At 39.1% G+C, this 17194-nt stretch overlaps 1 protein-coding gene across 1 annotated transcript; it reads right to left on the reverse strand.

Moving 5' to 3' along the window:
- Window positions 1-13628: 13628 nt before the first annotated feature.
- PPP4R3C (protein phosphatase 4 regulatory subunit 3C) lies at window positions 13629-16740 on the reverse strand. The gene has a single exon (XM_055269100.1). It carries the CDS (start codon window positions 16693-16695, stop codon window positions 14221-14223), a length of 2475 nt encoding a protein of 824 aa, XP_055125075.1. The 5' UTR covers window positions 16696-16740; the 3' UTR covers window positions 13629-14220.
- Window positions 16741-17194: the final 454 nt, after the last annotated feature.

Consider the following 17194-nt stretch of genomic DNA (forward strand, 5'->3'; position numbering starts at 1 on the left):
CAGGCCACAAAAATGATGCAAGATTTTTTGCTCCTTAGTTCAGCTAAATCTGGGTTCTTGTCTCACAACCAGGAAAAATCAGGCACATGGATACATTGAAGGGTGAGGAGGATGGAATTTATAAGCAAAAGTGGAGCTCTCAGCAAAGAGAGGGGTCCTGCCAACCAGCTCCCATCTCACAGATTGAATACCAGGCCACCACACATGAGATGAAGAGGCCAGGCTCCTCCCCTGCATAAGGTGCAAATTTCTGGTGGTTCCACCCCATTCTCCCAGTGCACATGTAGGCCCTTACTCTGAGCCTCTCCACATTGATTTATTTTCCTTACCGCACATGTGTTAAAGGACAGAATTTTTCACTGTGGGCATGTTTTGGCAAGCAGCCTGTACGCAATCACCTGGGCAGGCTAGAGGTCCTCCAAAGATCTTTCCCTCTCTGCCTAGTCATTTGGCTATCTCCTGCCGCCATCAATATCAACATACCATTCTGTAGGTGGAAGTGCAGTTTGTTTGTAATATGACCCTGTTTCTCTCTGGATAATTCCACAGCCTTTTAAAAATTCTCATGTAAGAGTTGAAAGAAACCAAAATACTTCACCCCAAAATACAGTTTCCTGATACAATGAGTATTTTTTGAATTAAAGACCCTTAGTGATCAACAAACACTAGGAGAGATTTTTCTCCTGTCTATATAAAGATCTTATGGACCCACAAAGAAGCACATTTGTTTTTAATTTCCCTGCCTGTTATTATCTATTGTAGAAAAGAAAACTGAAGACTGTAACCACACCTGAATGGACCCTTTCACAAGATAATGTCTGTCTCTCATTCTCATTCAATTTCCAAAGAGACTCATTTTCAAGTTAATCTCTCTTTCCTGCTCTATTCATTCTCCCTAGGAATCATTTATTAGCCCTCAAAAACACCTATATTCCCCATCTTCCCTCTCCCCTCTGAAAAAAGACTATATAAGCTTCTGTATCTCATTGAGGGTTGAGATAATCACTCTGTGATTCTCCCCTGTGCACATTAATAAGTTTGCCATTTTTCTTATTAATCTGCCTTTTGTCTGAGGAAACCTCAGACGGTAAAGGGCAAGTTTTCCCTTGTCACCTACAGAGTCAAACACTGGAACACTCTGTCCCCTAAACTCCAAGGAGCACATTTCAAAATCTCCGACTAGTTTTCTCAAAGCACCTCTCATTAGACTAGCAATGAAAAGCACCATTGTCCCTACCCCCTTTCAAGAGGTATGTGTAACCATGAGATAAGAGGAAGGTACCAGAGTACTACTGCAAACATCTGCAAATAAATTTTTCCTTTGCCTAACTTCATTTTTTTTTTTTAACTTGAGACAGAGACATGCTCTGTCTCCCAGGCTAAAGTGCAGTGGCGCAATTTCAACTCACTGCAACCTCCACCTCCAGGTTAATGATTCTCCAGCCTCAGCCTCCCGAGTAGCTGCGATTACAGGAGCATGCCACTATGCCAGCCTAATTTTTGTATTTTTAGTAGCGATGGGGTTTCACCATATTGGCCAGCCTGGTATCAAACTCCTGACCTCAAGTGATCCACTGGCCTCAGCCTCCAAAAGTGCTGGGATTACAGGTGTGAGCCACAGCACTTGGCCACCTAACTTCAATTTAAATCTCATTGATAGTCTCAGGTGTAGGCTCAGGTTCACATAAATTTTCTTCATAACTTTTTTTTTTCAGATACAGTGTCTTGCTGTCACCCAGACTGGAGTGCAGTGGCACAATCATGGCTCACCTCAGCCTCAACTTCTTGGGCCCAAGTCATCCTTCCACCTCAGCCTCTGGAGTAGCTAGGACTACAGGTGCTTTCCACTGTGTCCAGCTAATTTAATATATATTTTTTTTTGTACAGACAGGGTCTTGGTATATTTCCCAGGGTGGTCTTGAACTCTTGGCCTCAACTGATCCTTCTACTTCAGCCTTCCATAGGGTTGGGATTATAAAAGTGAGCCACTGTGCCTGGCCATATAACTTGTTCATATGATGTGCAGAAATGGACTGTTGCTTTAGCAAATATTACTGTTACCAGAAGAAGGTCCTGATTCACACCTCAAGAGAGGGTTGTTGGACCTCATGCAAGAAAGAATTTGGGGTGAGTCCATACAGTAAAGTGGAAACAAGTTTATTAGGAAAGTAAAGGAATAAAGAATGGTTACTCCATAGGCAGAGAAGCAGCATGGGCTGCTTCACTGAGTATACTTATAGTTATTTCTTGATTATATGCTAAATAAGGGGTGGATTATTCATGAGTTTCCCAGGAAATGGTTGGGCAATTCCCAGAACTGAGGGTTCCTCCCCTTTTTAGACCATGTAGCATAACTTCCTGACATTGCCATGGCATTTGTAAAATTTCATGGCTCTGTTGGTCTGGTGGGAGTGTCTTTTAGCATGCATTATAAATTTGCATATAATGAGCACTAAGAACCACCAGAGGTCATTTTTGTTGCCATCTTGTTTTTGTTAGGTTTTGACTGGCTTCTTTTCCACATCCTGCTTTATCTATCAGCAAGGTCTTTGTGACTTGTATCTTGCGCTGACCTTGTATCTCATCCTGGGACTGAGAATGCCTAACCTCCTGGGAATGCAGCCCAGTGGGTCTCAGCCTTATTTTACCCAGCCCCTATTCAAGATGGAGTCACTCTGGTTCAAATGCCTCTGACGTTATTATGTTTTGTTTTCCCTTTTTTATCTTTTTGTAGAGGTGGGGTCGCCCAATGTTGCTCAGGCTGATCTTGAACTCCTGGTTGCAAGTGATCCTCCTGCCTCAGCCTCCCAAAGTTCTGTGACTATAGGTGTGAGCCACCACACACTGCCATATAACTTGTTTATATGATATGCATAAATGGACTGGTGCCTCACTTTAGCAAATATTGTTACATTTTGTTTTCCAATAGTGGAACCTTAGCTGAAACTGAGGGAAAATGATGTTTCATATTTATGTACTATGCTGTAATGTGTAATTCTGGTTACCAGCCAATGGACACTTGAATTGCTTCCAGATTTTGCTACTCTAAACAACACTGCAATAAATATCAATGTACATTTGTCTCTTCAAAATTTTTTAATATGTTAGTAGGAAAAATTCCAAGAAGATAATATATGAATCAAAGGTTAAGTGTTTATTTCTATGCATACTTAGAAATTGCAGTAGAATAGTATAAAAGTACCCAACTTTTATTCCATCACCATATTTCATCAAGATTTTAAATCTTTACCCATAAGTGCAGAATAACGTCTCATTACTTTAATTTGTACTTTTTTTTTTTTTTTTGAGACAGAGTCTCACTCTGTTGCCCAGGCTGGAGTTCAGTGGCATGATCTCGGCTCACTGCAACCTTCGCCTCCTGGGTTCAAGCAGTTCTCCTGCCTCAGCCTCCTGAGTAGCTGGGATTACCGGTGTGCACCATCATGCCCAGCTAATTTTTGTATTTTCATTAGAGACGGGGTTTCACCATGTTGGTCAGGCTGGTCTCAAACTCCTGACCTTATGATCCACCTGCCTCAGCCTCCCAAAGTGCTGGGATTATAGGCATGAGCCACCACGCCCGGCTTAATTTGTATTTTTAATTGTTACATCATGTATTAGTTTTCTGTGGATGCTGTTACAAATCACCACAAACTGGATGGTATAAAACAATAGCAAAAAATTCTTTTTGGATTTCTATAGACCAAAAGTCCAATAGTCAGTATCACTGGGTGGAAATCAAGATGTCGATAGGGCCACACTCCCTCCAGAGGCCCCAGGGAGCAATCTGTTTCTTGCCTCTTTCAGGTTTTTGTGGCTGCTGGCAGTCCTTGGCTGTGGCTGCAACATTTCAGTCTTCAAGGCTAGAATTTCAAATCTCTGTTTGCTCCATCTTCACATTATCTTCTCCCTTGAGTGTGTATCAAATCTACTTCTGACTTCATCTTATAAGGATACATGTGATTTCATAAAGGGCCCATCCACATAATCCAGGATAATATTCTCTTCTCAAGATTCTTAATTTAATCACACCTACAAAGACTTTGACATTTCAAGAAACATTCACAGGCTCCAGGGATTAGGATATCTATATGGATATAAAATATGGAGATATATATAATCTCCATATATATATAAATATGGATATATATATCCATTTTTTTAGGGAATATATTTTTCAGCCTGTCACAGAGGCAAACTGCTTTGCTAAGAATTGGGAATTGAATTTCCTATTAGAAATTTAGAATACTTCTCAAGGAAGATGAGGGAGAATGGATAAGACAAAAAGTAAATATTTACTAATATGGCTATATTATGAATTTGCTATGGGTACATTTATATAAATCCATGGAACACCAAAGTCATGTACATCAAACTGATACGGATGGATGCTAAGCAAAATTTAGGGATGATACTTCTTAGATTTCAGAAATGCTAAATGGAGACTTTAATCTTATTAATAGGTATTTTATTTTTCATTTATTGTTTATTTATTTATTTTTGAGCTGGAATTTCACTCTTGTCGCCCAGGCTGGACTGCAATGGCACGATCTCCACTCACTGCAACCTCTGCCTCCCGGGTTCAAGTGATTCTCCTGCCTCAGCCTCCTTAGCAGCTGGGATTATAGGTTCCTGCCACCATGCCCAGCTAATTTTGTGTATTTTTAGTAGAGAAGGGGTTTCACTATGTTGGCCAGGCTGGTCTCAAACTCCTGACCTCAGGCGATCCACCTGCCTCAGCCTCCCAAAGTGCTGGGATTACAGGCGTGAGCTGCCACGGCCGATCAGTAGGTATTTTATAAGAAGGTTATATTTATATCTAAAGTATCATCATATAATTTCCAAAGAGAGACAGGAAGAAAAAAAGCAAAGAAAAATGTGCCAATTCTTTTACATCTGAGTTGAATACTTTGCAATAATAAAAATAGAAGTTACTATAAATCATTGTTTACAATCTAATTTCAGGGTACCAATATGGGGTTATATCTCCATATAGCCTAATATAATATTTTATGTGAGAAATAAAAATGAAACTGCACTAGTCGTTAAGTATAAAAAAGAAACTGTTACAATGTCAGATTAACTAAGTAGATAATATTAATCAACCTCCCAGTGTTATTTTAACATTCTGTAATTTTATCTACATTCTTATTTGTAGCATTAGTATTGTCTTACAGATAAGTACACTGAGACTCAAACAGGTTATATGAATGATCTAAAAGCCTAATAGGTAGAAAATCCGTCAGTAATGACACAAAGCCATTCCAAATCCGTGTCTCGTACACTTTTCCCCTATGTATAAAATATTAGTGAAGATATATAAAACCAATTAAAAAAATGTATTTATCAAAAGGAAGCTGATGTATTTTCTAAACTCTATCATAGTGTGATTTCTTGCATAATATGCAATCTATTATACATTTAAACATCATAATATTTAGTATCAATAGAAATTATACAAAATTTAATTACTTTTAAGGAGTAATCCTCAAAACTGAGAAAAAAATATGAATAGCTTTTCACAGGATATTTTATTTAAGGAATGAAATAAATCTGCAATTCTTTATATTTCACAATCTTTGGAAATACACCAAAATACTGTATGTTCTCCACTGTCAAATGTGATAGATCAAAACAGTCTTTGGATTTTGTAGAGTATCTTTGAAAATGTGTATGGCAGAAACATTTCAATATTATTGAATAGCTTTACAGGCTCCTCAGCCCATTCATATGTCTTTCTTTTCCAGACAGTTGCCTTAGTAACTGTCCAACAGAAGTAGTTTTCTGCAGTTTTCTCTAAATAGTACCCACATAATTGCTCAATTTAGTCATTGCAGTAGGGCAGGAAATAATGTATCTCAAATTTGGTTTGTTTCTGATTCCAACAGTTTGGATACTAAAACCCTTCCATTGAAAACAGCTGATATGGGTCAGGCGCAGTGGCTCACGCCCATAATCCCAGCACTTTGGGAAGCCAAGGAGGGTGGATCACTCGAAGTCAGGAGTTTGAGACCAGCCTGGCCAACATGGTAAAACCCCGTCTCTACTAAAAATACAAAAATTAGCCAGGTATGGTGGCACACGCCTGTAATCCCAGCTACTCCGGAGGCTGAGGCATGAGAATTGCTTGAACCCGGGAGGTGGAGGTTGCAGTGAGCCGAGATCACACCACTGCACTCCAGCCTGGGTGACAGAGCGAGACTCTGTTTTTGTTTGTTTGTTTTGTTTTGTTTGTTTGTTTTTAAAAAAAGTTGATATGATTTGGCTGTGTCCCCACCCAAATCTAATCTTGAATTGTAGTTCCCATAATCCCCCCCACATGTCATGGGAGGAACCCAGTGGGAGGTAATTGAATCTTGGGGGCGGTTACCCCATGCTGTTTTCGTTATAGTGAGTTCTCACAAGATCTAATGGTTTTATAAGGGGCTTTTCCCCCTTTGCTCAGCACTGCTTCTTCCTGCCACCATGTGTCGAAGGATGTGTTTGCTTCCCCTTCTACCATGATTGTAAGTTTCCTGAGACCTCCTCTGCCCTGCAGAACTGTCAATCAATTAAACCGCTTTCCTTTATAAATTACCCAGTCTTGGGCAGTTCTTTATAGCAGCATTAGAATGGACTAATACAATAGCTAAACATGTCAGATATATTAAAACAGCAATCATATGCAATACTGTAGAGGAATGATGAATATAAAATATTTTTCTTTATTATCCAAGAGAAGAATAGACTTATTAATTAAATTTAGTCCATGTAAGATGAAGTGTACATGTTACAATTTAAAGGTAACTAACTACTAGATTAGAATAGGAAGAATAACTTCCAAAGCAATAAAGAGCAAAAAGAAAGCAAACCGTCAATTCAATAGAAAGTTAGAAACATGAATTGATGCATGTCTAGTGGCTAGGATACTCAGTCGTGCAAGATATTTAATTTTAAGTTTTATAAAATTGGACATAATTTCTATTTCACACCACCATTCTTCAATGGGGCTGAAACTTAGTCTCGGTAAATTAAGTAAACCCCTATTCCCAGCATTTTTCTCAAATTAGCAACTAAACTCTAGCATGAGGGATATATGAAGAGAAATGGTGAAATGTACTTCCATTGTTATTATTGAAGTATCCCACCATACATATAAGGTACTTAGCACAATGCTTGGGGTGTAATGAAAGTTAGCTACTTTACCTATGTTGGCTTCAGAGGCTTAAAATTTCACCAGCTACCTCTTTGTAGTGTACTGAAAATAGTTTGCAGAGTACTGTTTTTGTGAAGGGGAATTCAAGCAGTGTTAGCTTAACATGACCTTTGGAAGCATAAGTAAAGCAGAAAGAGGGACACTTACTATTTATATGCTTAGATTGTTCATAGACCTTATGTTGATTTCATATTGCTACCTTATTATTAACAAATACATATGGTAGGTGCATATAATGCTTCAAACATTTGATGTACTTTCACTATAGATTTTGAGACACAATATATGCTGGGGAAAGAACTCAGTCTATGTAGTCAGACAAACTTATATCTGAATAGTCCCGCTAGTAGTAGTTATGTATTTCTGGGCACACACTTCTTTGTGCCTCTGCTTGTCATACTATATGTTGTGTTAATCAAGGTTTTCTGGGAAACAATCATCATGTGAGGATTTAGCATACAAGGACTTTGTCAGGGAGGATAACAGTGAGAGGCAATAGGGAGCGAGGTGGAGGAGGCTGAGAGAGTCATCAGGTCAGGATGCATTCTGACTCCAAGAGGAAGGAATGAAGCTATGATGGAAATACCCTAGATCACTGTGTAGTCTAAAAGGAGTTCAGGAAGAACTTCAGAAAGCCCTCAATCTAAAACATCCAGTCAGAGAAGCCCTTCAACTCCTAGGAATGTGCCTGCTGTAGTACTCCTGCCATGCTAATCACTGGACGGGAGCGGCCTCTAGGAAGCATGATTTGGGAGGAAATAGGGCAATGATTTCAGAGCACAGTGCTTAGGGTCCTTAGTCAATTATACTTCCTCTCTAAAAGGCACATTCTCATGGCCACCATATCTACCTTGCACGTTTATTATGAAATTAGTAATAATGTAGGAAAATCACCTAGGACAATGTGCTTGACATACAATGCATGCTCAATAAAGAATGGCTATTGTCGTATCTCATTTGTGAACACTTTATCATAATTATTATGCGGTATTCATAGGACATATACTCTTAACTTCTTCCTACCAGGTGTTTTTATTAGTTTGCTAGGGCTGCCATAACAAATTATCACACACTGGTAGCTTAAACAACAGAAATTTATTTTCTCACCATTCTGAAGGATGGAAGTCCAAGATCAAGGTGTCATCAGAGTTGCTTTCTTCTGAGGCCTCTCTCCTTGGCTTGTTGATGGCCACCTCCTCCATGTGTCTTCGTATGTCCCTTCCCTTCTATGTGTCTGTGTCCTAATTTCCTCTTCTTCTATCAGTCATATTGGACTACGGCCTACACATATGACCTCATCTTATCTCAATTACCTCTTTAAATGCTCTACCTCCACAAACAGTCACATTCTGAGGTATAAGGGGTTAAGCCTTCAACAAATGAATTTTATCAGGACACAATTTAGCCATAACAGTGTTATTTGCCATACTTTACTAATAAGAAAGCTGATAATCACAGGTGTCGAATAATATGTCTCAGTCACTCTTTTAATGAAAGGCAGGATCAGGATCTCTATATTCCTAAGCAAGTTTCATTTTCTTTTAATAACAGTGCATTATGAACCTGGCCTTTGTGTATACTTGGCCCTTGCAAGTAGAGGGAAAAGAGGTAAGTTGACTCAGGCTAGTGGAATTGGACCCAACACCCACATAGTAAGAGAAGCCCTTAAGTAGAGCTCCACACATTTTTAATCAGTGGTTCACAATCGAGGATGATTTTTGCCCTCTCAAGAAATATTTAACATCTTCTAGATACATTTTTGGTTGTCACTACTGAGCCTGTGCTGCTAGCATCTAGTGAGTAGAGGTCATAGATGCTGCTAAATATCCTACAATGCATAGGACAGTCCCCACAACTAATTATCTAGGACAAAATAACAATACTGGTAAATTTAAGAAACTCTAGGTAGGAGTAAGACAACTTGCTCATTGAATGTGGCTGTCCCCAGAAAGAGATCACTTTCTTTTAGCTATCTACTGGCTATGGTTTAGTATTGAAGGTGTGGGAAATTATATAGACTTATTTTGAAAATTTGGAATTCTGTCCTGACCATTCCTGGACATGAGCACATTTCTTTTCCCAGGCCAACCTTATTTGTATACCTGTGGGGAGCAACGTAGCAAAAATGGGACCTATGAGATTCAAACTTAATTCTATTTACCTTTTATAAAAAGAGCCTTGTCCCTCTTGCACCTGATCCTTCTAGATGAAAGGTTTGGGTGAGTGTAGGATATGATTGAAAAAAAGACCAAAGTTATAGTTCCTGGAATGGGAGAATCAGGTATTGTGGAGATAGAGGAAGAGCAACAACCTAGTACTTGGGGTTGTACAGGAGAAGGAAGGGCATTAATGATCTTCGTTTATCAGGACTGCCTCAGGAGCCTTCCTCCCCAAGGAAAACATTCTGGTGCAGCTTTCCCAAACAGTTGCAAGGACCTTCAATTTAACTGACTGCTGGGCTGGCCACTTGCAACCAGGTAAGTCTAAGCACCTTTCCCCTTTACCTTATAGAGAGGTCTGTCAGAAGCAACAGGAGATGATCCCAGCTCCTGCACACACACACACACACACACGTGCATGCATTGATGTCAACCTCACCTTCAGTCTCAGTCATTCCTTGGAATAGACTAATGTCATGCCCCCAAGCTAAGCATGGACAAACAAGCATATTGGGTTGACTGCACTTTAGCAAATCTCCCAAACAAGGACTAGCCTCAATTATTTTAACTGAACTGGGAACCTTAAGGTTTAGCTGCTAGCATTCTCAACTTGCTTTCCTAACTGATGTAGGTACCACTTGGACAGGGCCACCCTACCAATTGTAAAAACTTTCTTTTAAAGGGCACCATTTATACTCTCAGACTGTACTTCTTGGGTAAGAGCCAGGAATTAATGTGCCTCTTTCCTGAAAACACTGTGACTTGTTCTTTAAGGGTGGTAAACTTTCAGCATTTTTGACCTTCCAACACCTTAAAGAAAAGGGCCTAACTCTGAGGCAACATCCATATCAGGGCCCTCAGCTTTGTTATTTCATTTGCTTTAGGGAAAGGACATTTGGTCTGGTATCTAGGTATACATTCTAGTTGACTGCTCTGCTTGCTGGGATGAAGCATGGAGGGAATAAGGCTTAGTGACTCCTGTCACTTTTACAAATCTTCAATTCTCTCCCCACTTCTGCTCCTACTCCTCTAATTTCGATTTCACTCTTCACTCCTGTCATCTAGCACCCATTCCTTGGTTAACATGCCAGACCTCACTCTACCCAAGTGTCTTCATTGCTATATGAGAGTTTATTTTTCTTTCTACATTTATGTTTTTATTTCAGTTGTGTCTCAGCAGGGCACAATACATACACATAGACTTATCCTCCAACCAGGACTGACTCTAATTTTTAATTTGTTATGTTGCTGTCAATTTCATTCAGAATATAAGATTATTAATTTCTAGGCATAACTTGTGATATAAGTGGTTATAGCTGGCTTTATCCCTCATCTTCTTAGAAATAATTATACTACTGCTGTGGCTGCTAATGATTTTTAAAAGCTATTTCTTGAGTGCTAAACATGTTCCAGGTAATGTACGTATAGTTTCTAATTTTTAAAACAAGATGGAGAAATTGTAGCTGGAGGAGAAGATAAGTAAATTGTCTAAGGTCACAGAACTGGTAAGCATCAGGGCTTGCATTATCATCAAGGGCTGTCTGAACATGAGGCTTTTGCTTTATCTTTTATATCACCCTCTCCCTTTTTGTTGTTTAGAAAGTCACTAAGCCATTAAAGTTACTAGAAGTCATGTGTTCAAAGATAAAACCTTGATGAGTCCAGGACACCTCTTCAAAAATGCTCAGCTGGATTTTATGGTAAATACAGGACCAGTTTCAAAATGTTTCTTCTTTTCATATCATCAATAACCTACTAAAAGTTCCTTTTGAAGTTACTTCTAGAAAATTTAAAGATGAAATTAAACTTTCTTGACATGGTATCTTCTCACTCACCATGGCTAGAGAGACTGAACATTTTGGTTAATTTTTCATTCACTGTGTAGACAGTAAGGATTGCTCTTCTGCATTTTCTTGCCCTCTTAAATGTTCCCTTAATAGTAGGTTATGCCATCTAATGGCCAATTTGCTTATGCACCTTTTTGCTTGTCACGCTGGTTTCCTTAACATTAAGTAGCTAAGACTAGACAAGGGCTCATAGAGGTTACACAGCTCCATAGAATGCCTGTCCTTTTCTCTTTCTTTTCTTCTCCTTTTTTCAAAAACATTTTATTTATTTTTCCATCCCATTATATTTATGTCCTCCTTCATCTTTCCTTACAAACTCACTGGGAAAAAGACAGCAAAAAATGCAAATATTCTCTTTTTTCCCCCTACAGTGTCGATTTTTTAAATGGCACATTAAAACTAGCTGATAGGAGAAGAATAAACAGAAATAACATCAAAACAGAAATTTTCCTGAGGTGGGAGGATCACTTGAGGCCAGGAATTTGAGGACCAGCTGGGCAACATATTAAGACCCTATCTCTACAAAAAAATTTAAAAATTACATAAGCACAGTGGCACATGCCTGTAGTCCCAGGTACTCAGGAGGCTGAGGCGAGAGAATCACTTGAGCCCAGGAGTTTGAGGTTGCAGTGAACTATGATCATGCCACTGCACTCTAGCCTGGGCAAAAGAGCAAGACTCTGTCTCAAAGACAAACAAACAAAAAACACAGAAATTTTCTTCTTTGTCTGGTTGTACTTAGCTGCTTTATTAAGGAACCAGCGCTACTTCCACCATAATAAAGATTTAAGTATATATTTTCTCAAAACGAAACTCTGTCTATGTGTGTACTGGGGACAACCATCCCCTTGATAGTCTAGCCAGATAGAAAACATGAAATGCTCTTCTAACACTACCTTTTCTGACATATAATTACAACATGAATAATCCTATTACAATATTTAAATTAACTAGCATGGCTTGAGAAGTGTGAAAATGCAGTTTCCCCACTGTATCATGTTCTCTGCAATGTATATCTCCAGAGGTCATGGACTTTAGTAGACTTTATATCTGATACAATTATTGTTTGTCATTTTAGGAATATATTCCCTTTGTAGCTTTAACCGAAGAATCTTTTAGCTTTGCATAAGCTGTGTCTCCTATTGGAACAACAGTAAACTTAATATGGCCTCTTTTATTCTTGAAATTACAGGGTCATACTTAATTCCTGAATTTTATATTTCAGTATAAATATCACCAAACGGTAAAAAAAAAGTACAGTAGTATTTTAAAATATAAAATAAATGTCTGTTTTATGGAAAACTACATTTTCTATCTAAACAGACAGCTCATCTCATTCAAACAATAGCCCAAATTAATATTAATTCTAAATCTTCAAAATGGGAGAAACTGCTTTTCAGTTTAAGTGATTCCGGGAAAAACAGACACAGTTAAATTGCTCCTCTAAAAATAAAATCTATTAATTCTTTACTACAACTTATTTTTAGAAATATATTTGCATACACTCTTTAGTAAAGCACCTTTCATGTTACACCCGTTTATAGAAAAAACTTTATGTACTGTGTAGTGATTTTAACACTCAGATAACTTCTTCATGGTCCAAAATGGTTTCTAGATATTAAATACTGCTTCATTCAGCACAATTTTTTTGTGTATGTTAGTCTCTATAAATTACAATTTAAAACTTCCTTGCTGCTTTGGGAAGAAGGACAAACTTCATTAAGGAATCAGGAAATGACTTCAAAGTTATCAGTCACATATCTAGGAAGTAGAATGCACTCTGTTATACTCACTCCCAAGATCCTAGAGAAAATTTTGCAAATACTACTGGACTGATGTTTGCCATCTGTTATCTACAATAGTTATAATAGGCTGGGCACGGTGGTTCATGCCTGTAATCCCAGCACTTTGGGAGGCCTAGGCGGGTGGATCACTTGAGGTCAGGAGTTCGAAACCAGCCAGGCCAACATGGCGAAACCCTGTCTCCACAAAAAAACACAAACATTAGCTTGGCATAGTGGTGCATGCCTGTGGTTCCAGCTATGTGGGAGGCTGAGGCAGGAGAATCACTTGAACCTGGAAGCTAGAGGTTGCAGTGAGCCGAGATTACACCACTGCACTCTAGCCTCGGTGACAGAGTGAGACTCCAACTCAAAAAAAAAAAAAAGTTATATAAACAACCACATAGACACAAGAAGAATGCCATGTGACCACACAGGCAAAGTTTAGACTAATACAGCTACAAGCCAATCAACTCCAAGAATCCATGGCCACCCACGGAAGGAAGCTAGGAAAAGGCAAGGAAGGATGCTATACAGTGTCTCAGAGGGGTCATGGCCTTGCTGACACCTTGATTTTGGACTTCCAGCCTCCAGAACAGTGAGAGAATACATTTCTATTGTTTTAATAAAAACAAATAACTGCACATTGTAAATCCAGCTTGCTTTTTTAATGAACGAAAGTACACTCTGAAAGCTACTTCCTTCCAATTACTTATAAGCTGAAATTTTGTTATATCTTTACAGAAATGTCTGAAGAGACTAACATTTTTTATAGTTAACTTTGTTTTTCATATAAACATAAACTTTTGTGTTAAAAAGGTAACTGAAGGAAAGAATACCATGGCTAGAACCATTATACAAGTAATGCTGTAGGCTTTCCACCTGAACTGTTATTGTTTCTAATATCTACCTCTAGAACAAAACTACATTAACATTATCGACCTGGTTCTTCCCCATTCCAAACTAAGACTTTCCTTCCCAAAGATGGTTTCCTCCCCCAAATCTTGCCACAATTTAAGACTTTCTTGCTAAAAAGTTTATCACCCAGGTTCTGGTTACTATTTTTTTTAAGATTATGAGAAATTTTGTTTTTACAGAATTAAACCCTCTTAACTCGTCATATCTGTGATTTATCATTATAAGTTCACGTGAAAAAGCTTGTGGAATCAGTCTTTTTAGCTCATGGACGTTTATAGAATTTTTGTTGAGCCACATGTTGAGGGTGCCCCATATAGATTTTAGGAGCTAAGACGAGGTTTCTTCTTGTGGGATGTTTCATCTTCTTTATCTTCTTCTTTTTCTTCTTCATCGTCTGGATGATCCACTAAACGAACCACACTGCTACCACTTGGGCTACCTGTTCCAATAGCAGCACAAGCAGAATAAGATGAAGAGAATTTGAAGTCACCAGAAGATGTTCTTTTGGGAGAGTCTACCTTGTCTTCATGTTCTTGGGTTCTTTTAGTCTCCATAAATTCATCATCATCTTCCAGTGGTGGCATAACTGCTTCTCCTTCTTGGGTTCTTTTGGTCTCCATAAATTCATCGTCATCTTCCAGTGGTGGCATAACTGCTTCTCCTTCTTGGGTTCCTCTGGTCTCCATAAATTCATCGTAATCTTCCAGTGGTGGCATAACTACTTCTTCTGCATCTTCCATAAAACATATTTCTTCTTGCAGCTCAATTTCTTCTATGGTACCTCTGAAAACTACCATATTTTGCAGTACAGAATGTAAATTATTTTGTATTTGACTTTGTCTGTCTCTCTCTTTTTCATATTTAATCTTCAATCCTTTGAATGTCTGAACATATTCAATCGATTCAAGTGTGTTATAAAACTTTTCAACTATATGTGAAACAAGAGACTTGATATTTTCCACTCTTATGTATTCAAATAGCTCAAGAATAGCTGAATTCAGCATATTGTACCGAGTTCCGTTATCTAGAAGAGCATTTACAACTGGCTCAAAAAGATTTCCCTTGATGATGTAATTATTATAAGCTTCATCATTAAGGCCAATCATCCTTCTCATAAAGCGAAGAGCACACAAAATCAGGTGAGTATGCTTTGAATTTGTCAATATTAAGGCCTTTCTTAGCAAGTCTTTGTTCAAGATATAGTTTCTTATGTAGTATGTATGATGTTGTATACAAAATGTAAGTAGCTCTAATATCAAAGCAAGCAGTTGTGCTGTTTGATTATCATTGGGGCAATTTTTGCTTTTGTCATATCCAGCTATATCATCCTCCTCACAGTTGTGTTCTGAGGTGGCGGCCAAAAGTGGTGCTGTAAATTTATGCATGCAATGTTTGTAGAAGAAATCTAGAAATTCACTTCTTTCACTTTTCTCAGGTGTTGTCAGCATGTTGCGTGGATCAAGTAGAGTATGGAGAATTACCATCAAATGAACAGCACCTCCTAACTCAGGATCAGTATCACAGATCATTTGTTTAATTATTACATTAATGAAAAGGTCACTATCTTTGCACACCTGAGCTTCTGAAATTATAAATTCTCGGATCGTAGATGGACTGTACTCCACTAGATAAGCACATATAACTGCAGCAGCTGACCTTACTTGCAAATCATCCCTGATCATTACGATTTTAAGAACAGGAAGAATTCCCAACTGTGTCAACGTTTCAAATAGTGCATCCCTGCTTTGAGGCTGTAATGCCTGAGAAAATGAACATAATTCCTTGAAAAAAAATAGTAATTCACACCGTCTATCATCATGTGTAGTCTCATCCTTTAACTGTGCAAAAGCTTCATACAAAAATTTGTGATCTTTCTGCAGCATGTTTACTATCTCAGCCTTGTTGGAGAAAATAAAAGTTGTAAGTGTAGAAAGAAAATTATCTTCAAATATGGAAGGCACAGGCAAAAGAATGTCATAAATGTACTGTAATCTGTATGTCTGATGTATTTTTTGCCTAAGTTCAGAGTTAGTTATTGGTATAACTTCCTTGAACTTTGCATCGTTGGTCAAGAAGTCCCTATGCCTTTTTGGCTGATCCAAAGCAGGGTCATACTCAAGGCATCCCACCACATCCATGATACACTCGTCAGAAAACATTATCTCAAACAGACATGCCTCGTTGAGGGATAAAATTCCCTTGATAATTTCATGCAGATGGTATAAACCTTCAGTATTCTCTAGGTTTTCACAAGTGTGGAACAGTTGCAGTAGTTTTGGAATATAAGCCTCATTTTTCAAGATCTCAGCCAATCTTTCCCTATCCGTAATAGGTGAGGAGAGAACCGAGGTAACTATGTCAGCAATTTGATCAAGTGTATTGAGTTCACAGTCAGGCAGCACAACCGTATTACTAATTACTGACATTTCATTAGAGTCTTCTTCTGATTCATCTGAAATGTTCCCTGTGGTTTGGATAGACGTATCCTTACCTTGAACTTGGCAAATTTCTTTCCAAATATCCTGGCAGCCGGCTGGGTCCTGGAAATTTAGCACCAAACCCTGGTTCTCAGCTTCATACCAAACAATTAGTGTCTCTTGATATTTCCCATAGGGCCTGTCTGGAGGTATCCGTGACCGCAGGATGACTGACCCATCTGAATCTGACCGAACGAGCAGCGACATGCCCTGGAACTGCTCGTCGTAGGTGGATGAGACCTGACCGGTGCCTAGATTGTTCCATTCCTCGCCTTCGTTCAGGACAAAGACTTTTACACTGTACCTCAGGCCTGCCATGGCGTCCTCTAGCCTCGCGCCGTCAGGTCTGGTCTCCACGGCACTGCTTCCGGTACAGCATGGAAGCCGCTGTTATTTTGACAACGATGGTGGCCGAGATGGCACTCCTGATAGAAGACTGCCAATCAGTAGTGGCTAGAGGGGCGGAGCCAAGGCTCTGGAGAGGCCAGATGGCGGCAGGGTTCCTTCCTGTTCCCCCTCTCGGAGGCCATGTTACCTCTCACTTTCTCCCACCTTAAGCACACTGAATCTTCTCTCCATTGTCCCCCAACCCCCCATCCCCTACTGTCTCTTAAAAAGCGAGTCTCAGGCCGGGCACGGTGCGCTCACACCTGTAATCCCAGCACAGCATTTCGGGATGCCGAGGCGGGTGGATCACATGAGGTCAGGAGGTTGAGAGCAGCCTGGATAAAGAGGTAAAACCCTGTTTCTACTAAAAATACAAAAATTAGCTGGGCGTGGTGGCGGATGCCCATAATCCCAGCCACTCGAGAGGCTG

The sequence above is a fragment of the Symphalangus syndactylus genome, chromosome X (genome assembly GCF_028878055.3).
Source record: "Symphalangus syndactylus isolate Jambi chromosome X, NHGRI_mSymSyn1-v2.1_pri, whole genome shotgun sequence".
Lineage (NCBI taxonomy): Eukaryota > Metazoa > Chordata > Mammalia > Primates > Hylobatidae > Symphalangus > Symphalangus syndactylus.